General features: G+C 33.6%; 3 protein-coding genes across 3 annotated transcripts in view; all 3 read left to right on the forward strand.

The window, feature by feature from the left end:
• LOC306847873 (clathrin heavy chain 1-like) overlaps nt 1–18,781 on the forward strand; it is a 44,089-nt gene extending 25,308 nt beyond the window's left edge. The window contains exons 16-32 of the mRNA XM_079382091.1: nt 70–212; nt 1,369–1,603; nt 1,862–1,984; nt 2,067–2,212; nt 3,300–3,483; nt 3,552–3,744; nt 4,566–4,723; nt 6,417–6,581; nt 7,674–7,781; nt 7,856–8,023; nt 9,000–9,149; nt 9,376–9,507; nt 10,291–10,401; nt 10,933–11,103; nt 12,026–12,247; nt 15,222–15,297; nt 17,810–18,781. Coding sequence (XP_079238217.1) covers nt 70–212; nt 1,369–1,603; nt 1,862–1,984; nt 2,067–2,212; nt 3,300–3,483; nt 3,552–3,744; nt 4,566–4,723; nt 6,417–6,581; nt 7,674–7,781; nt 7,856–8,023; nt 9,000–9,149; nt 9,376–9,507; nt 10,291–10,401; nt 10,933–11,103; nt 12,026–12,247; nt 15,222–15,297; nt 17,810–17,916 — 2,592 coding nt within the window. The 3' untranslated portion in view covers nt 17,917–18,781. The remainder of the gene's footprint in view (nt 1–69; nt 213–1,368; nt 1,604–1,861; nt 1,985–2,066; nt 2,213–3,299; nt 3,484–3,551; nt 3,745–4,565; nt 4,724–6,416; nt 6,582–7,673; nt 7,782–7,855; nt 8,024–8,999; nt 9,150–9,375; nt 9,508–10,290; nt 10,402–10,932; nt 11,104–12,025; nt 12,248–15,221; nt 15,298–17,809) is intronic.
• Nucleotides 1–22,948, forward strand: part of LOC306848635 (synaptic plasticity regulator PANTS-like) — an 806,624-nt gene that overhangs the window by 176,714 nt on the left and 606,962 nt on the right. The gene's annotated exons all lie outside the window — the stretch shown is intronic.
• LOC306848585 (tricarboxylate transport protein B, mitochondrial-like) overlaps nt 20,091–22,948 on the forward strand; it is a 22,927-nt gene continuing 20,069 nt past the window's right edge. The window contains exon 1 of the mRNA XM_079383226.1: nt 20,091–20,168. Within this exon, the coding sequence (XP_079239352.1) occupies nt 20,096–20,168 (73 nt within the window). The 5' untranslated portion in view covers nt 20,091–20,095. The remainder of the gene's footprint in view (nt 20,169–22,948) is intronic.

Below are 22,948 nucleotides of genomic sequence, written 5' to 3' on the forward strand. Positions count from 1 at the left end.
CACACACACACACACACACACACACACTGCTGATCTGGAGAGTTGATGTGTGTGTTTGCGCTGGTGCAGGTCAATCCCAGCAGGCTGCCGGCGGTGGTCGGAGGTCTGCTGGATGTCGACTGCTCCGAGGACACCATCAAGAGTCTGATCCTTGCCGTACGAGGAGATTTCAGCACAGACCAGCTGGTGGAGGAAGTGGAGAAAAGAAACCGGTATAACGGATCCCGTCCTGTCCTTTTTCTTCACCTGCTGCTTCTCTCAAGATTAAAACACACAATTTCACATGAAAAATGCATTTTTATAGCAGTGAACTGAAAAGTCATTAGATGCATTGGATATTTATGATATAATATAATATAATTAGTGCTGTCGAACGATAAATCACATCCATAATAAGTTTTTGTTTATGTAATATATATGTGTGTACTGTGTATATTTATTATGTATATAAATACACACACATGCATGTATATATTTTGAAAATATTTACATGTGTATACATTTATATATTTATATTATATATAAATATATTTAATAGATAAACATAACATATTTTAACATACAGGACTATATGTAAACATCTTTTATGTGAACTATCTTATTCAGGTCAGTACTAAATAAACAATAGCATGCATTTTGTATGATCCCTCTTATTTTGGTAAAATAATTAAGATTTTGCAGATTCTGAAAGGTGTATGTAAACTTTTGACTTCAACTGTATATGCATGCATGTATTTGTATTTATATATACTTAATAAATATACACAGCACGCACACATATATTATGTAAACAAAAACTTTTATTTTGGATGCGATTAATCGTTTGACAGCACTAAATATAAAATAATATAATATGTGACCCTAGACCACAAAACCATAAGAGTATTTTTCAAGATTTATAAATCATAAATAAATAATCTTTCCATTAATGTGTGGTTTGTTATGATCGGACAATATTTGGCTGAGATACAACTATTAGAAAATCTGGAATCTGAGGGTGCAAAAAAATCTAAATATTGAGAAAATCACCTTTAAAGTTGTTCAAATGAAGTTCTTAGCAATGCATATTACTAATCAAAAATTAAGTTTTGATATATTTATGGTAGGAAATTTACTAAATATCTTCATGGAACATGATCTTTATTTAATATCCTAATGATTTTTGGCACAAAAGAAAAATCTATAATTTTGTCCCATGCAATGTATTGTTGGCTACTGCTGCAAATATACCTGTGCTACTGATGACTTCTTTTGTGCTCCAGGGTCAAAAAAATATTTTTTTTGCGATTAAATTATTTTAATCTCTATATTACCCAGTCCTAACTCATAGTGTGACAGTCAGATCCATCAGTGTCTCGTTTTCTCCAGACTGAAGCTGCTCTTGTCCTGGCTGGAATCTCGTGTTCAGGAGGGCTGTGAAGAACCCGCTACCCACAATGCACTGGCAAAGATCTACATAGACAGTAACAACAATCCTGAGCGCTTCCTCCGAGAAAACCTGCTCTACGACAGCGCGACCGTGGGCCAATACTGCGAGAAGAGAGACCCGCACCTTGCCTTTGTGGCCTATGAGAGAGGACAGTGTGACCTGGAGCTCATACAGGTGTCTTCTGCTCTCCACTGCTGCATTTATTTAATCAAAAATACCATCAAATCAGTAATATTATGACATATTTTTACAATTTAATAGAACCAGTCTCTATTTGAATATCTGTTAAAATGTAATTTATTTCTGTGTTCAAAGCTGTATTTTCAGCATCATTACTCCAGTCTTCAGTGTCACATGATCCTTCAGAAATCATTCTAATATACTGATTTACTGCTCTATAAATATAAATCAGTGTTTTCTGTCCTCCTGTAGGTGTGCAATGAGAACTCCCTGTTTAAAAGCGAGTCGCGGTATCTGGTGCGGCGGAAAGACCCAGATCTTTGGGCTCAAGTTCTGGAGGAGACGAACCCATACAGACGGCCGTTGATAGATCAGGCACGAGTCGCACCTGAAACATCTACAGATATCATGCAGTGTGTGATCACTGAGATGTTAATGATGAGGATTGTGTGCACAGGTGGTTCAGACGGCTCTGCCGGAGACGCAGGATCCAGAGGAAGTGTCTGTGACGGTGAAGGCGTTTATGACGGCCGATCTGCCCAATGAACTCATTGAACTTCTGGAGAAGATTGTTCTGGAGAACTCCATATTCAGTGAACACAGGTCAGTCTGAGTGACTCCTGTCACGCCGCTTGAGATCAAATTCATATAACAGAGACCAGATATCACGAGCTGAAGTTTATGTAATGGTCCAAATTAAATATATAATAAATAAAATGCATTGCAAAAATCACACAGATTGTGTAAATAAAGGATTGTTTTTGACTGACAGGGAAATGATGTAGTTGGAGAGTAGCTGTGTGGAGCATCAAAAGAAGATTATAATTATTATTTTTATATTATAAAATATTATTTGATATATTATATTATTACATTACATTGTATTGAATTAAGATTGATCGCTCTGTTATATTCCTCATTTTTAAGAAGCTTTGAATAAAAGCACATGCTAAATTAAAATGTAAATGTATTTAAATGACAAATATAAATACAATAAAAACTAAATATATTAGATTACAATATTTAATTTTATTTAATTTTATTTTATTCAGATTAACCACTGTTGATTAGTAGCTTTGCATAAAAGCATCTTCTAAATTAATAAATGTAAATATATTACATTACAACACTTTTATATTATATTATATTATATTATTAAATTAAGATTAATCTTTTTATTGTATTCCTCAGTTGTAAGTAGTTTTGAATGAATGTATTATATTATAAATATTATTAAATTATATTGCATTTCATTACATTTTATTAAGATTGATTGCTTTGTTATATATCTCATTTCATTGTATCTGCTAAATAAATAAATGTAAATACATTTTATTCTATTCTATTCTATTCTATTTGTATGTTGTATTATATTATATTTTAATGCTGAATTAGGATTAATCGCTTTGTTGTTTTGCTCATTTGTAAGCAGCCTTGGATAAATACATCTGCTAAATGAATAAACTTAAATATATTATTATATTGGTATTATTGATTATTATATTGTATGATTTATAATGGGAGTTTATTTGATGTTATTGAATAAGATTATTCACATTGTTGTAATTGTAAGTAGTTTTGGATAAAAGCTGAATGAATGTAAATATGTTGTTGATTATAATGGGAGTGATCTGATGTAGATTATACATTGACTGTATGTGATGATGATAAAACGTGTCTTTTGCATCAGGAACCTGCAGAACCTGCTGATCCTGACGGCCATCAAAGCGGACCGGACGCGGGTCATGGAGTATATCAACCGGCTGGACAATTACGACGCTCCTGACATCGCCAACATCGCCATCAGCAACGAGTTGTATGAAGAGGCCTTCTCCATCTTCAAGAAGTTCGACGTCAACACCTCAGCAATACAGGTACACAAACACATGATCACGTGATGGTCCGCACACAGACGCCTGGACTGAAGCTCTGTCCCGTGCAGGTTCTGATCGAGCACTTGGGGAATCTGGACCGGGCGTATGAGTTTGCGGAGCGCTGTGCCGAGGGCTCGGTCTGGAGTCAGCTGGCTCAGGCTCAGCTTCAGTCCGGTCTGATCAAAGAGGCCATCGACTCCTACATCAAAGCTGGAGAACCGTCGGCGTACATGGAGGTGGTCGATGCTGCCAGTAGAAACGGTGAGATGATCTGTCCTTAACACTAGAACCGCCATCAACAAACTCATCAACAATAATAACATACGTTAAAATACATACATAAATACAACGATACATATATGTCCTATCAATTACAAGGAGTGAAATGCAGGTGCATAGATACCAGGGGAATTAACAACTGTAATTTTACGAAGCTGAACGGCTTTGAGAGAAAAAAAAACATACACAGACAAAACCAAATTAAACCCTGCGGCTCGTGACGATACATTGAGGTCTAAAGACACGAAACTATCTGTCTTTAGACCGTCATGTGCCGGCTGTTGTGAACGCACTCAGGACAGGTGGACCTTGTGGTCGGATCAGAGGTAAAAAACTATATAAATACTGTTCGGTTTCTTGCACAAACTGATTGTTTCGTGTCTTTAGACCTCAATGTATCACCACGAGCCGCAGGGTTTAATTTGGTTTTATCTGTGTATGTTTTTTTTTCTCTCAAAACCGTGGGTCCCATTGACTGCCATTATATGACTGACAGACTGCAACGGTTTGAGTTAAAAATCTTTGTTTTTGTTCTACTGAAGAAACAAAGTCACCTACATCTTTGATGCGCTGGGGGTAAGCAGATAAACATCAAATATTCATTTTTGGGTGAACTACACCTTTAAGAGATAAAGACCGCACTCGGTCGCATTAAGTTATACAAGAGAACATTTCTGGATCAGGACAGAGAGTGAAGCGTGTTGCCTTTCTAGTGTTAAACTGATGTGGAGATTGCTGAAAAATGTCCATAATATGCTGTAAATTGATTGAACAATATCCCAGGCAAGTGTCTGTTTTTATAGGGAACTGGGAGGATCTGGTGAAGTTTCTTCAAATGGCGATGAAGAAAGCCAGGGAGTCGTACGTGGAGACGGAGCTCATCTTTGCTCTCGCTAAAACTAACCGTCTGACTGAGCTGGAGGACTTTATCAACGGCCCCAACAACGCTCACATACAGCAAGTACGGAGATTTACACACTTTTACTTTAGCTAGCTTCCTTATCTGATAAATCTCGCTCTATATAATTTTTAAAAGTTTTATTTCAGTATTATTGAGGTACTATTATAGTTCTTATTAACATTCTGTTACGGGGCCGATGAGACGTGAGGATCAGTTTGCAAGCTTTTATTATACAGAGACGTGGTCATACACAGGCAGGGTTAAACATCAATAAACAGCTATGCTGAGGGCAAGACACAAGAGGATTCCGAGAGCATGCGTGGGTCGTCGATCGGCGAACAATATCCAAAAGGGCTTGACAAGAGGGGTAATCCGAGTACACAACGCAGACAATACTCGGCAACTAGAACAGCATCTGAGTGTGTTATATGTAGTGTGTGTAATAGCTCTTAGGTGAGCGTGTAATTAATGACAACTGTGTGATCAGTGCATTCAGCTGTGTATGTGCAATCAGTGAAATGGATGATGGGAAATGCAGTCCAGTGTGGTGTGAGTCAATATGATGCGAGGCGACCTCTTGTGGCAGTCATGGACCAGATTTGTGACACATTTAGAATTAGTTTTTATTGTTATATTTTCCATTTTCTTTTTAATTTAAGTTAAAATTTGAGCAATTTTGTTTTGGTCTTTTTTTTTATATGTCTATATAGTTTTTATCAATTTGATCAAATTTAACTTCGTAAAAATGAGAAATGTTGCCTTGGCAACTAGCTGAAATAATATAATAATAAAAGTAAGTTTAAGTTTTTTGTATTTTATTTCATTTAATGCTTAAAATATTTAAAGTAACAAAAATTTCTAATTTTTATGATTTAAGTTTTAGTTTTGTTTAACTGTAATAACCTTGTAAATATAAAATTATATTGTTATTCATATATAATACGTTGTTATTAAATATACATACATATATACTGTATATACTTTTTTAAACATATATTATATATATAATATATCATTATTGTCAGTCCTCTGTCATGTGTGTCTTGTGTCCATATTTGGTTTGTTTCCTGTCCGTGTTTAGTGTGATTATTAGTTAATTCTTGTCCAGCTGTGTTTATGTAATTAGCCTGTTTATTTAAGTTCCTGCCTGTTCAGTTTCATGTCGTCTGGTCTACTCGTTACTCCCCTGTGTTGCTGTCTGTGTCTACCTTTGCCCTGCGTTGTTTGGAGTCATTAAAGACTGTATATTTAAGTTTATCCTTGTCTCCGTGTTCCTCGTTCATCCTTGCTGTGTGCACCTTGACAATTATATATACAATTATATACTTGTATTATTATTAAATATAAAATATTTTATGTAGTATATAGTTATAGTACATATGCAAGATTATAGTAATAGATAAGAGAAGATAATAGAAATATAACATATTTCATGTAATGATGCTATTGATGATAATGATAGCAACAACAATATATTATGCATATATTTAATATTAACGGTAGCATGTTTATATTTAATATATTTTAAATTATTAAAATAATCATATTTGAAATATTTCTTCTAATGTATAATAATCCATAATAAATTGTCTTTTAAGATTAATTTATAATCTGGTTACTCAATATTATTGTGCACATATGATGACAGTAGCAGAACGTGTGCTTTGAGATCTATCACTGGAGCTCACCGGGGTCTTCAGAGCATCACATGTTGTATTATTTTCAGTGTCCAGTAACCTGTTTCTGTCTGTAGGTTGGCGAGAGATGTTATGAAGATGATATGTTTGAAGCCGCCCGGCTGCTGTTTAATAACGTGTCTAATTTCGCTCGTCTGGCGTCCACACTCGTTCACCTCGGCGAGTTTCAGGCGGCCGTTGACAGCGCACGAAAGGCCAGCTGCACACGCACATGGAAAGAGGTGAGAGATGAAGACGTCATTAAATACATATCATTAATGTTTGAGATTTTTGAAAAATGCATTTAAAAAAACAAAAACAAATTAATTACCTAAAGTACCGATGAATTAATTGCAAATTAATTGCACATCAATATGGGCTGAGAAATTACCCCTCAAAAGAACATTTAATATCATTATTGTGTTAAGCATTGAGAAAAGCATTGAATAGACTTTCCAAAAAAAAATTGATTCTAGGCCACACATAAACTATTATGGCTACAATAACATTGTTTTTCAGAGGCAGCATAAATTAGAATTGCATAATTAATTCTATGAGATGATTTGGTTTTAAATAGGCATTCATGTTTTTTTATACTGAAATATAAAATACGAAATTTAAAAAAATGAATGAAACTAAACCCATTGTTTTAATGAGTGAGTCATTGAATCATTCATCCAACCGATTCATTCAAACAGATGATTCATTCAGAAATGAAGCAAGTGACTGTCTTTATGAATGAAAACAATGTCTGTAATAATATTTTTATATATTTAAAACTTTTTTATTTGTCTTTTTTATGTTTTATTTTATTTTTAGTTATTATAGAACATCAAGTTATACTAAATGAAACTGAGAAACTAGAAGCAAGTGAACTGTCTTTATGAATGATTCACTGAATCATTGACTCACTAGATTCACTCAAAAACATGGATTGATTCATTAACGAATCAACACTGTGCTGTGACTTTGTTTAGAACTATTTGTTTGCAAAACAGACAATATCGTGTTTAAAATATTACACAGGATTAACTTCTGGTTTATTTACTGTATGAAATCAATATCGCATTCATGTGCAGATAATCTGGAAAAACATTTTTGCTAAACAATATCATATTATATAAATTAAAAACAAAAACCCATTTTTGAAAATTTGCTCATTCCGACTCATTTCACCAGAACGGGGCACATATAACTGTATTTTATTGCACCATATGAACATGTTAAATTGACAGCCCTTTTTTACACATTATTCTCTTGTCATGCACAGCTGGTTTGTAGCGTCCTGTAATGTTTGTGTCCTCACTGAAATCTCAATCGTACTGTGTTTTTAGGTGTGTTTTGCGTGTGTGGACGGAGAGGAGTTCAGGTTAGCGCAGATCTCCGGTCTTCACATCGTCACTCATGCTGATGAACTGGAGGAGCTCATTAACTACTATCAGGTGAACAGCCCTCACAATCTCAGTCTGTGGACGAGCTCAGTGCGGGTTTGTGACGTCTTCTCTGTGTGCGTCAGGACCGTGGGTATTTCGAGGAGCTGATCGTGCTGCTGGAGGCGGCGTTGGGGCTGGAGCGCGCTCACATGGGCATGTTCACTGAGCTGGCCATCCTCTACTCCAAATACAAACCCCAGAGGATGAGGGAACATCTGGAGCTCTTCTGGTCCCGAGTCAACATCCCTAAGGTGCGACACTCGCTGATGTGCTTCTCAAAGTGTGAGCTGAGTAAATAAAAATGTTACTTTCTGCATTCTGAAAGCTGCATCCTGGCACTCGTATAGAAGAGCATGACGCTTGCAACGTCAAGGTCATAGGTTCAATTCCCAGGGAATGCATGATTACTGATTATATGTAGACGGTGAATGCATTGTAAGCCACTCTGGATAAAGGCATCTGCGAAATGCATTAATGTAAATGAGTAAGTAAATAAAAAAAAAGACTAAATAAATAAATAAAGTGAGTTATCAGCACTGTAAGGACAGTTGTACTGAGGAAATTGTTAATATTTTTTTTTTTTTTGTGTGTTTCAATGTTGTACAAGGGTAACATTTCAATGTTACATTTTAGTTTCATTATTTATCATATCTACACTACTGTTCAAAAGTTTGGGGTCGGCAAGATTTTTAAAAATGTTTTTAAAAGAGTCTCTTTTCCTCACCATAGCTGCATTTATTTGATTAAAAATACAGTAAAAACGGGTAAATTTTGAAATATTTTTACAATTTCACATAGCTGTTTTCTATTTGAATATCTTTTAAAATGCAATTTATTCCTGTGATCAAAGCTGAATTTTCAGCATCATTACTCCAGTCTTCAGTGTCACATGATCCTACATAAATCATTCTGATTATTATTATCAATGTTAAAAACAGTTTCATATTTTTGGGAAAACCGTGATTCTTTGATGAACGTAAAGTTCAAAAGAACAGCATTTATTTGAAATAGAAATCTTTTGCATCATTATAAATATCTTTACTGTCACTTTTCAACAATTGAATTCATCCTTAATGAATAAAAGTATTAATTTTGAAATAAAATCATATTGATCTTAAAATTTTGAATGGTAGTGTAATTATCTATATAATTTTTGCTTTTCTCTTATTAATATTAATAATGATATGAAAGGTTGTGTTTATGATTTGCTGTGTTGTGATTGGTCAGGTGTTACGAGCGGCAGAGCAGGCCCATCTGTGGGCGGAGCTTGTGTTCCTGTATGATAAATATGAAGAGTATGACAACGCCATCCTGACGATGATAACACACCCCAGCGACGCCTGGAGAGACTCTTCCTTCAAAGAGCTCATCTGCAAGGTCACATGACACTGATCACATGTTGCTCTCCTTCCCTTTCAGCATCCACTCGGTCTCAAATGTTTCTCCAGGAGTTAGTCGTTCAGCGAGGGTCTAGAGCTCTGAGATGATTGTGGAGCAGCTCAGATCCTCTGATGAGAAATGTTTGAGTTTGAAGCATGCAGACTTTGATTTCTGAGCATATATGAGGATGTACATTGATCTTGTGCTCGTTTGTCTCATGAAGGTGGCGAATGTGGAGCTGTATTATAAATCCCTGCAGTTTTATTTGGACTATAAGCCTCTGCTGCTCAACGATCTGCTGTCTGTTCTCGCTCCTCGACTGGATCACAGCAGAGCCGTCAGCTTCTTCAGCAGGGTACGCCAACATTCATGCCTACAATTACTTTATATATATATATATGCAGCATTATTTTAGTATTATTGATATATTAATTCTTATTCATATATTGATTCTTAATTAGCTTTAATTAATGTGCTTTTTATTAGTTTTTATTTTTATATTTCCATTTAGCTTTCATTTATTTGTATTGTAGTTTTAGGTATTTTATTACTTAATTTTAATTTAATTTTATTTCAGTTTGTTCCCAAGGCAACATTTCTAGTATTATATTTTATTTTAATTTTTTCTCTATGATGCAGCATTATTTAGTATTGTTTATATATTATAGTGTACACAACTTTATTATTAGCGTTTAGTTGTATATTTTCATAAATTCATAAATTTTTGTGTTTTTATATTTCTACTTAGCTTTAATTTATTTTAATTTGAGTAATTGTACTACTTCAACTTAAATTTATTTTATTTTAATTTGTTGCTGAGACAGCATTTCTACTTTAAATGTGAGTTTGTTTTTCATTTAATATTTTTTTCTGATGCATTATTGTTTTAGTATTATTTAGTCATATTGTTATGTGCTTTTGTGCTTTTTTAGTAGTTTTTATATTTCTATTTATGTTTAATGTATTTTTATTTTAGTAATTTGATTACTTCAATTTACATTTATTTTATTTCAGTTAGTTGCCAAGGAAAATTAAATTTAATTTTAGTTTATTTTCAGTTAACAAAAGAGATTTGTATTAGTTTGAGTGTATTTAATAATGCCAGCACTGCTGTGATGAGGGTGGTGTGTGTTTGCAGATGAATCAGCTGTGTCTGGTTAAACCGTATCTCAGATCAGTGCAGAGCCACAATAACAGCGCCGTGAATGAAGCGCTCAACAACCTGCTGACGGAGGAAGAGGACTATCAGGTACACACACACACACACACACACACACTCACACACACATGTTGGGTTTCCATGTTTTATGGGGACATCCCATAGGCGTAATGGTTTTTATACTGTACAATCTGTATGTGCTATTGCCCTGCACCTAAACTTAGCCCTCACAGGAGACATGCTGCATTTTTAGATTTTCAAAAAACTTTATGCTGTATTATTTATAAGCTTGTTTCCTCATGGGGACCAAAAAATGTCCCCACAAGATTAAGATTTACTGGTATTACTATCCTTGTGGGGACATTTGGTCCCCAGGACGTGATGAATACCAGGTGCACACACACTCACACACACACACACTCACACACACACACACACACACACACACACACACACACACACACACACACTCACACTCACACTCACACTCACACTCACACACACACACTCTCACACACACACACACACACACACACACACACACTCTCACACACACACACAGAGCTTCAGTGGGAGTAAGATCACGTGATCTGAAGGCTCTCTCTTCATCGTCCCGCTCAGGGTCTGCGCGCCTCCATCGACGCGTACGATAACTTCGACTCGATCGGTTTGGCTCAGAGGCTGGAGACACACGAGCTCATCGAGTTCAGACGCATCTCTGCATATCTCTACAAGAGCAACCAGCGCTGGGCTCAGAGCATCCAGCTCTGCAAGAAAGACAAACTCTACAAGGTACAAACACTGCCCCTGGACATAACAACCTATTCATGTTTGTTCCTATATATATTTGTATAGTTGTATTTATTTATTTATTTATTTTTACACATTTATATTTTTTAATTATACATATTTATTCATTTTTAATGGTGCATATTAATGCTGAAAAAATATTTTAGTATTTTATTTTATTTAGTATTTTAATAAAAAACATTATAAATAAATAAAAATGAATAATTTAATAAATAAAAATACATTTTCAACCGTCTTTTTACTGTGCATATAGAGGAATGATTCGCCTAGAAATAAAGTCTTTTTACTACTTTATTTTTTATTAATTCTGATTTAAAATGTATTTATTAATTTATTTATGTTTGTTTATTGATTTATTTTCAATAAACCTATCCAGTTAATTTAGTGACTATTTTCCAGGCTTTTTTGCTACTGCGTCTGTAAAGGAATAATTCACACAAAAATGAAAAATCTGTCTTTGTTAATTAATTTATTTAAAATATATATTTTCTGTTAAAAAATGTGCATTTATTGTTTTTTTGCTTGTTTTAAGTTAACTTTCATGATAGATAATTTAGTGACTGTTTTCAATTAATATAATATTTTCAATAAATGCAATTCTGTCTTTAATTAATAAATGTTTTTAAATATATTCTAAATTAAAAATGTGCATTTAATTTACTATTTTTATTATTTATTCCATATTAATTTTTTTTAATTAGAATTTTGAAGCAAATTTAGTGACGACTACCCCCCCCCCCTTAATTTTTAATGAATTTTCATGAAAAATGTGCAAGTAATTTAGTGACTTTTTTTTTTTTACTTCCCTCAAAACTCTGGCATGATTTGGTTCTTTTGTACTTTCTGCCAAACAAAAAGAGAAGCAGAGCAGAATCAGGCTAAACGCTCTCTGTCTGTCCGTCAGGACGCGATGCAGTTTGCGGCCGAGTCTCAGGACGGCGCTCGGGCTCAGGATCTCCTGCGCTGGTTTGTTGAGGAGGGGAAGCACGAGTGTTTCGCCGCGTGTCTCTTCAGCTCCTATGATCTTCTGGCTCCTGACGTGGTTTTGGAGCTGGCCTGGAGACACGGGCTGGTGGACTTTGCCATGCCGTACTTCATTCAGGTGATGAGGGAGTACCTGAGCAAGGTGCGTATCAAAGCATCTCAAGCATGTGCTGAACATCATAAAGCGCTCGCACTCTTTAAATGAAAATATACTTCAGTGTTTCCCCTGCTATTATATATAAGTGAGCACACTCCCACTAGTATTTGTACTTCTGTGTGTCTCTATGATAATGAATGGCGTCTGGCGTCTCACTAATGAGGACATAAACACATGAACAACATCTCCAGAACTGCTCTGAGAGTCACTTCATGAGCATTTTACCATTTCGTTTGAGTAAAACTATCCTCACATACACGCTTTTTTTGTATTTGAAGGCAACCCTTCAAAATAAAAGTTTCTTTTTAACTTGTCTTGAAGATATTGTGGCAGAAATACATAATTGTTCAGTATATGTACGTAATACTACTATTACTGAAATTATTAAAACCTTATTTTTAAGGAATAATCATAAAATATTTCTTCAATGTTTTAATTGTAATATCAAATCCCCTTCATTTGCCAAAAAATATCATTTGTTTAATTTTATCATTAATTAAAAGATAAATTAAACAGAAAAAAATCATAAGGCTATTGTAAAAATAAATTAAACTTGTTTTTATGCTTTCAAATAATTAGACATGCTAAAACATAGAATTTGATCAAAATAAAACATAAGGTTGGAAAATATAAAACATTTATTTGGGCCGTAAACATGTAAACTGTTAAATTATTTAAGTTTCATGATTTTAATTAAGGCTTTTTGTTTAATCAAATTTAATTTAACCATTAAAAAGGAGTCCAGAAAAATTAAAACGGACAAAATGGAATTTAAAAATAATTGTTCAGTTGTTAATTTCATGTTGTTATTTAATACATTTTTTATTCTATTCTATATTTTAGTAATGTTTAATGGAATGATTCACACAGAAATGAAAATTGTTACATTAATCATGAAAAATTGTAAATGTTTAGTGACTATTTTATTTATACAAAAAATCTGTTGATTTAGTGACTATTTTCCAGCCTCTTTTTGCTTCAATATCTTTAAAGGAATAATTCAACAAAAAAAATTAATAAAATCTACATATATTAATACATTTTTTTCATTGAAAATGTGACCATTTGGCAGCTTCTTCTCTTATACTAAGTGAAATAATAGTCTTTTTCTTGTGGTGTTTATGAGTAATAACATCTGTTTTGCACAGGATCTTCTGGACCATATTAATAATGTAAAAATATGAAATCAGATTTTGGTAACACTACAATAGGTTCTGTTTGTTAACATTAATAAACTACATTAATGAAAAACACCTATTAAACTAAAGCATTTATTAATCTTAGTTAATATTAATTTCAGCATTTACTAATAAATTATTAAAATTAAATATGTATCTGTTAATATGATTTAATAGACTTGAGTTAACATGAACTGGACATGAACTATATTTTAATATTCATTAAGAATGATTGTTTTGGACAATGTTTATAACTACACAAATGAGTGTTTATTAGTTGTAATTAGTGTAACTATATCTGTTCAGGTTTAATTGAGTCACTCTAAATGAGATTCATAATGTTTTAGTGCCTTATAAACATTGTTCTGATTGCATGAGATCAGCTGATAGAGTAGGTTTAATAGCTCTAGTGTAGTGAACTGATGAGCGTTTGAGAGTAAGTCGGAGCTCTTTAAGTGGTCCAGCAGGCTGTAAATGAGCGCTAAAGCTGAAATGAGTTTGGTCCTCCACAGGTGGATGTGTTATCCCGGCAGGTCAAGGTCTGTCTGTCTCTGTATTAGACATTAGCGCATGTAGAGTACAGGTTTCTGAATAGTTTGCTTGATTACCCACAGTGCACTGCTCTGTAGCTGTAATAAGCCTGTTTGTCTGTTGTGTGTGAGTGCATCTTTGAGAACATAAAAGGAAGCTAATTATTATAAGAAGGAGAATTATTGAGATGTGGTTCGCTGGCTTCAGTCGTCATATGAACCCTAATCATTTATGACTGTTACCAAGACAACCCTCTCAAACTAAATGAGTATTCTTTAATATTCATCCTGCAAGTCCTGCAGGTGTCAGACTCTCATTACAGATGCAGTACATCCGTTTGACCTGCAGATGGCAGCAAAACACCCTGTAAAGCCTAACATCAAATATCAGCCAGAAAAATCGCTTTTTATTAGACATGCATTGAACCTGTAGACAAAATCATAAATAATAATAAAATTAAAATAAAATTTTGCACATGTTTTATGTGCCATTTTTAATACATCAGGCTTGTATGGCTCAGTTAGTCTGATATAATGAGAATATGTCAGAGAAAATCAGCTCATTTATATTCAGAGACTCAAACTGACCAAAACAAGTCATTTGCTGCAGGTGCTGATATTTATATGAACAAAAAGTGCTGAAAATCTGGTGCTTGTAATGTTAATTTATTTTTATGTACTCTGTTTTCATTTTCATTTCAGTTAAAAGTTTAGTGTTTTTGTTGTTTTTATTATTTTTATATATATAGAATAAATATATAAAATACATATTATATTATAAATTATTAATTTATTTAGGTTTAGGTTTACTTTTAGTTAACTAAACCTGCTGTCAAATAAACACCAGACAAATAATAGTTCATTAGTCTCACTGTAGGTGCTTAACAGTTGTCGAGCAGCTTTTATTTGAGCATTTCACATATTCTAACAATAAATATATGTATAATGTGAGATCATTGTGGTTTTCTAAGTGGCATTTCTAAGTCATATTTATATAACGCTTACAGAAAGTGACTGATGCTGTAAGGAATAGTTGAGTGAATGCGAGTGTATGTTGGCATGTGATGTGTGGCATTACTGTGCATTTGCATGCTGCTGCTGTAGAGAGCCGTCAGAGGAGGACTTGAGGAGTGTGTGGAGGGCATGAGCGGCTCAGACAGCGGCTGAATGCACGGCGTTTGGATGAAAGGACGCAGCGTGACACTTTGACAGTGATGTTTGCTGCTCCGTTGACTTCTGCGTCTCTTACAGGTGGATAAACTGCAGGAGGCTGAGGACAAGAGAGAGGCTGAAGACCAGACTCCTGAAGCCTCCTCCATCGTCTACGGTGCGCTCATCATCAGCTCTTTCATGCACTTTCTACTAAATCAGTCTTTTCTAATTCCTGATCAATGCAAACATGCATCTGACGCCATGTTAAGCTTGTCAACTGGTTTGACGTTTATTGTGAAATGCAACATCAGAGTTTGAGCAATATTTTACAACTTTGAACCATTCAATGAAAGTCAGGTTATGAAGCTTCTGGCCTTTTTCTAAAATTATTTTTAATGCATTAATTATGCCTTGTAATGCAGCTTATAAGATCTCATGAATAACATTTGTATTACATCGTAATTCTTATTTTATCACGAAAACACAAGCAATTTCAGATGTAAGAAGGAATGCATTTAAACTTTGGTTACAGTTATTTATGAAACAATATAATGCATTATAATGTACATCATGAATATCTTTATAATGCATTGTACATTAAGGCTTCAAGTAAAGTGTTACACATTACTTTTTTATTATTATTATCATCATCATTATTATTGAAATTAAATTATATGAAAATTATTTCAAAACATTATTGCATGACATGAAGCTTGAATAATTGCATAAATATATTGTCATGGATTAAATACTCCAACCTGGGATCCAGGACAATTATTTTATACATTTTTTTTTATCAGTAGAATTTATGGCTATGAATTTTATTTGTTATAGGCAATATATTAATAACTTTTAACCATTGCATCATAGCAAGCCAACTGCATCAATGCTTATTATCTACAGATTATAGTGAAGTAGAACTAAAACCATAAAAACTATTTTCGTTGAAATACAATAAACTTTTAATGCAATGAAATAAATTAAAATATAAAAAACAAACTTATTTTATTTCAGCTAGTTGACAAAGCAACATCTCTCAATGAAAAAAGTGAAAGAAACAAATTAATGATTTTTTAAAAATAATAACAAAAATACTAAAACTTTCAAATGAAAATGAATTAATAAATAAATATAAAAATAAAAACAAATTCCAAATATCGATACAAAATGATCTTAATGATACTATTGTAACTTCAGTGTGTACATTGCATGTAAATTACATTTGTATTTGAAATAGTTTATAGTATATTATTATTATTATTATTAAATTATATCAATTATTTTAAAAAGTACTTTAAAATGTGCTTTCAGCTGATTGCTCTGTGGCAAGAAACATGATGCGCTTCAATAATTCCAGTTTAAATACATTATAATTTGAGCCAGGACATTTATTTAATTCTTATCCGTTGCTAAATATTTCCAGCTTTTCTGAACCATTTCAGAAATTTTTTTGAATGAAGCATGTGCTCTGTCCTCTACATGTAGTTAAAAGCTTCAAAAATGTAGTATAGTATCCCGTCCAGTTATTCCCTGTTCTCTCCCGTACCTGTAATTGTTACTCAACAGAAACCGCTGTAAATCGTGCCCAGATACTGAGTGCTTGTGATGCAGATTCAATCACAGATCATCTGCTCCAAAGTTAAATGCTCCTGTTCATGAATATCAACAGTGTTTGGAAAAGGAAAAGTCATGCATTACAATATTGCGTTACTCCCTAAAAAAGTAACTAATTACATTTCTCAGTTAATTACATTTCTGAGTTGCTTTTTATGGAAAGTAATGTGTTAGGTTACTTTTGCTTTACTTTTTAAATCTGGCCAGTGCTTGCTTGTTTGTTTTTAATCTAAAAAGTTATATTTTTTGCAAAGTCCTTTCACAGCAAAAGCCTCAGGCTGAATGAGAAGTAAATTCACGTCTGTACAGTAGAACACAGAAGAAGAAAGTTCAGCAATAAAAAAAGAACAGATGTTAGTTTATCTTGAGTAATTATTGTTTATGGTTGAATTGGAGCATCGAAGGTCAGCAGCAAAGACACTGGGTAATAAAATGGGATTAAATACATAAATGATATTTCTCTTATTTAACATATTTAATGCAGGTTTGCACGTTCTGAGTTGCATTTTACTGTTTTTATTCATTTTGTGAGATGAATTAATGCTGTGTTCACATTTTTTCTAGAACTAAAGTATCATCTTACTTCTGATTTCTCTCAACATGGAGACAGGAGCGTATGGAAGCCCGTTTCCGCCACTGAATAAAAAAAAAAAAAAAGGTTATTCAGAATTGCATGTTATAAAGTCACAATTGCGAGATATAAACTGAGAAATTGTGAGTTTATATCACGCAAATCACGCAAAAAAAAGTCAGAATTGCACGTTTTTATCTTGCAATTGTGACTATAAATCGCAATTGTGAGTTTATCACGCAATTCTGTGAAAAAAAGTCAGAATTGTGAGATAAAAAGTCGCAATTATCTTTTTTATTTTTTTATTCAGTGGCGGAAACGGGCTTCCATAGGAGTGCTTTCAATCTAAAAATGGGAAAAAATAACTGGAATTATTTATTTGAAAAAGTAACTCTGATATTATCTTGTAAATTAAAAAGTAATGCGTTACTTTACTAGTTACTTGTAAAAAAGTAGTCTGATTACGTAACTTGCGTTATTTGTGATGTGTGTGTTGATGCAGGTCAACAGCTGATGCTGAGCGGCGGTCAGACACCCGTCACTCCTCAGACGGGTTTCCCAGCTTACGGTTTCACTCCTCCGGTGTATGGCTTCAGCCTTCAGCCGTGAATTTTCCCGCTAGGAATTCTGGGAAATGTGTGCCTGTGCTGCATTCAGGAAGCATGACAAAGCATCTCTGCAATCAAACGAACACCCAGCGCTCCTTACATACGTGTGTGGTGTGCACCGCACAACAAGCTGCTCGCTAACTTATGTTTCATTTGAATTTGATCAGATGGCACTGATGACGAGAGGAAGGACACTAGACCCAAACAACAGCACTCTTAAAAATAAAGGTGCTTCACGATGCCATAGAAGAACCTTTTTTGGTTGCATAAAGAACCTTTAACATCTGAAGAACCTCTCTGTTTCTCTGTGGCAAAAGAAGGTTCCTCAGATTATAAAAAGGTAAGAAAGAGATGGTTCTTTGCGGAAGCAGAAATGGTTCTTCTATGGCATCTCTGTGAAGAGCCTTTTAAGCACCTTTATTTTTAAGAGTGTACTGTAGTTAGAGTGAATGGTATGATATTTGTAGCGACAGATGCATTTCTCGGTTCTTTTGTCCGTTCTTATCTGTTTTTAATCATTTGATTCTTCAAGTATTAACATTGTTTACATTTCAGGCGGTATTAAATTTCAGTTTTACAATGTGAAGATCCACCGGACGTGTGTTTATTTAACGCTTGGTCGATGTAGCTGTTACTCGTGCATGATTATTGAAGCTTTTTCTGGTGCTGTTCATCATCTGTATTACTGCAAGCCATATGCGCTGTCTATAGTGTAATGTTGTAGTCAAAAGAGACATTATTTTTTAGGAAAACAATATGCAAAAAATATAAAAAGTTTTGCTTGAGTTGCTCAGTGTGTAGCGACTCTTTAGACTGAAGAGTCAAATACACAGACAGAGAATAAAGTTTACCTGTGCTGTTCGGTCTGTCTCGCTCTCTGAAGTCACTTCAGGTCACACTCTTTCACGTTGTTCCTGTTTAATGTGGGTTTTTCCTGCATGTTCATGTCTGGGTACTTGCTCAATTTTTAACAAAACCGCAGAAAGATCACTGATAAAAGCCCATTTGTGTTAGTTTTGTTTTCAGTATCACTGAGTTACAGTGCATATATTAAGGTTCTGCAATATATAAATATATTCTGGAAACTTAATTTACTGTAGAGCTGCTTTGCAACGATTTGTATCATAAAAAGCACTATACAAATAAAAAGTAATTTTATATTCCCTATTTCATATTCCCTAGTATAGTGATGGAATCTGAATATGTATTTCTACAAGCCTACTTTATAGAAACTATGTCCAAACAAATCTATAATCCAAAAAAACGGTGTTACCATGTTTTTTTCTTTTAAATTTAGTGCATAATATACAGTAACCGTAATAAAAAATAACAATAAAAGCTCGCTCTGATTAAGTAGCTTCTTTAGATTGATTACACTAGAGTTTCAACAGATTTGACAGATTATTTATTTACATGTAACTTTGATGTATGGAGGCCGAACCTGCAAACAATTAAATGAAAATGAAAAAACAATAAATTTAAAAATAATTTAATTAATAAATATAAGAAGAAGAAAATTAAGGTATAAATGACTTGTTAAAACAAATATTTAATTTTATTAAATGCTGTCTTAAATGTATATTTTGTAGCTATTCTGTTAAACTTTATTTTTATTCTTTTTAAATTTTTGTATTTATACCTTCCTTTCTATTTATTTATTCCCATATGTGTATGTTTTCATATTTAAATATTGGTACATTTATTTATTTATTTACTGTCCACATTTGTAAGTAGCTTTGGATAAAAGCATCTGCTAAATGACTAAATATATATATATTTTTAATTAGGTTGAGCCTCCATTCTGCTGATTTATTTATTTATTTATCTAAAATCTTAAGCTGTTTTCTGTCAGTCTGATGATGCAAAGTAGTTTCAGTGTGAATTTAGTAGTTTAGTGTCGAGTTTGGTTTCTGGAGGGCGTGACGCCGATAGTGAGAGAGAGAGAGAAAGAGAGAGAGTGAGAGAGAGAGAGAGAGAAAGAGAGAGAGTGTGTGAGAGAGAGAGAGACAGAGAGAGAGTGAGAGTGAGAGTGAATGAGAGAGAGAGAGACAGAGAGTGAGAGAGAGAGAGAGAGAGAGAGAGATGCGAGCCACGCCCCTGTGTGCCGATCTGACCGCTGATTGGCTGAGCGCAGTCTCATGTCATCAGTCTATGATCGGCGGGTCGCGCGCTGCTCTCAGATGTTCGCGAGCATCAGACTGAAGATGAAGAGCAAAGCTAAACTCACCCATCCTGGAAAAGCCATCCTGGCAGGTCAGTTTATACACACAACTCGCACATAAAGAACAAAAACACTTATCACCTCACATTGGAGGTGAATTTTATTCATTTCTGAACTCTGAATGTCTGTTGCATCTGAACTTGAAAGAAAGAAGCTTTAGAAAAGGAGAGAAAACACTGACAATTGGATTTGTATTGGTTTTGCAGTGAAATATGTGTGATTTAATATATTCAGAAACTCCTGGTTTCTTTTTCAGCAGTTAACATTCACTACATCATTAGATAATAACTAGTTAGTATATTACCTACATTACCTGTGTGTATCTATCTATCTATCTATCTATCTATCTATCTATCTATCTATCTATCTATCTGTCTGTCTGTCTGTCTGTCTATCATCTATTATCTATCTATCTGTCTGTCTGTCTGTCTGTCTGTCTGTTGATTTATCAGTTCAGGTAGCCTATATATCATCATCTGGTGAGTGTGAGTCAACAACAGTATTCAGGTCAAATGTATGTGTGTGTATATATATATAGATATACATAAATACATAACCAAAACCAAACAGTTGATTTCAGATACACTGTTTAGGTTATACTGCTTCATAAACATGGAAAAGGGGTGAATTTGAGTTTTCAGAAAATAAACACTACTGTTTGTGTATTAGAGATGATGGTTCAGAGTCAGACATGATTTATCAGTCCTGTAAAGATCAGATCTACACAAGGACACTCGGCTGATGTCCAAACACTGATGCTCACTTCTATCAGAGAAAAGACGGACGCTTATGTGTTTAGTTTCAGACATAATACAAGTCAATGCAAAACTTAGCCAAAGTGTATGAAAATAGACTTAATTCTTTTCTTAAGGCATTAATATTTATGATAAATATTTTTGTAAAATGAACTATATTCCTTCGCAGAATAATTGTTCATTCTTCAGAATTATTAATCATATTTATAAATGTAGGCCTTACTATTTATTGCACATCTGTGTTTTTTATCACAATGCTCATGCTGCTGTTTTATGAAAGCAATAAGCAACTCGAGGCCTTATTTTTTTGCACCGCTGTATAAATGCAGAGTAATGATGGTCTTAGAATAGATGGAGAGCAATTATAAAGTAGGTTTGGTCATTACGATCTCTCTCTTACCTGTCTGACGGATCCGCTCTGCTGTTCTCTGGGTAATTGGTGAACTACCATCTGGAAACTGTTCATCTGAAGCCAAATGATATTTTTTCTCTATATAAGCTTGTGCTGCTCCACCCGTCTGTAATTACACAAACCAGCCTTCAGATGGAAATGCCACGTTTTATTTGAAGGAGAGAATATGACAGGCTGGGGCTGGAGTCGAGCCCAGTGTAAACCATTATTTTGTCTTTATTTTGCACAGTAATTGCCATTGTCATAATATATATATATATATATATATATATATACACACACACACGCATTGTATTTTCCTCATATTACGACAATGGCAATTACTGTGCATAACACAGATATTACACATTATAGTATAATTTAATACAAATTAGAATGGTATAATTTAATTAAAAACTATTAAAAAATAAATGTAATCTTGATTAACAAAATACAATTAATTTAAATTAATATTTTGTATAATTTTTTATTTATTAATTAATTTAATCTATTGTTTTATTTCTATATGTATTTATACCCATATATTTAGATTACACACACACACACACACACACACACTCAAAACGAAATCATTAAATAAATATATAAATAAATCGTTAAATACATAATTAAATATCCATCCATCCATGTATGTAACATTTATTTTATTTTATTTATTTATTTCCTTCACATTTTCAAAATGAAATAATTAAATAAATGTTGAAATATATAACTAAATCCTTAAATACATAACTAAATAATTAAATACATAAATAAACAAATAAATATGTATTTATTTAGTTATGTATTTAATTATTAAATTATGTATTTAATGATTTATTTATATTTCAACATGGACTCTGTGTTGTTTTGTATTGTTGAGCAGCTCTGGTTTACTGTCACACAAACCCATCAGTGACCTGGAAACATTTCACACGCTACACACACACACACACACACACACACACGGCATTCCAGAGCAGTTTCCACAGTCACATGTGTAGTGAGATTACAGCCGTCTGACACATGTGGGATCTCCTGTCATGGTGCTTTTTAAGGGAACATTCAGGGTTTTATGTGGGTTAAACTCTGTTGATTAGCACAGAAATTCATTTTGCCCCTCACTTTTACATTCATGCATTTAGTAGACAGAGCAGGAACAATCACTTGCTCTTATTCTGTCACTTTGTTATATTTACAGTAATGCACTTTGCACATTGCATCAGAATAAACATTTTGAAAATATATAACAGCAACACTGAAACGTTCAGTCTATTCAGCAACCTTTGATTCATTCCAGTGAGTCAGTTCAAATTGAATCAAACTGATTCATTTGCATGGTTCATTTTTGTACTTTTCAAGTCAAGTCGAGCTTTATTGTCCTTTTGCTGTGTGTGGACATATAGTGGAATAAAATGTCGTGTCTCACAGGACAATGGTGCTATACTAGTTAAACATAAATATGAACATACAACAATAGAATATAAGAAAAATAATTATAGACCTTCAACAGTTGACCATCTGACTACATATACTATAAACAGTTGACACAATATACACAGTATACACAAACTGACACTGTACAAAAACTTTAAATAAATACTGTAAATGAAATTGTGCAAAAGAGATATTTTGGGGGAAGCAGCGCAGTGCAAGATGATTTGTA

This window comes from Barbus barbus (genome assembly GCF_936440315.1).
Source record: "Barbus barbus genome assembly, chromosome: 28".
Classification (NCBI taxonomy): domain Eukaryota; kingdom Metazoa; phylum Chordata; class Actinopteri; order Cypriniformes; family Cyprinidae; genus Barbus; species Barbus barbus.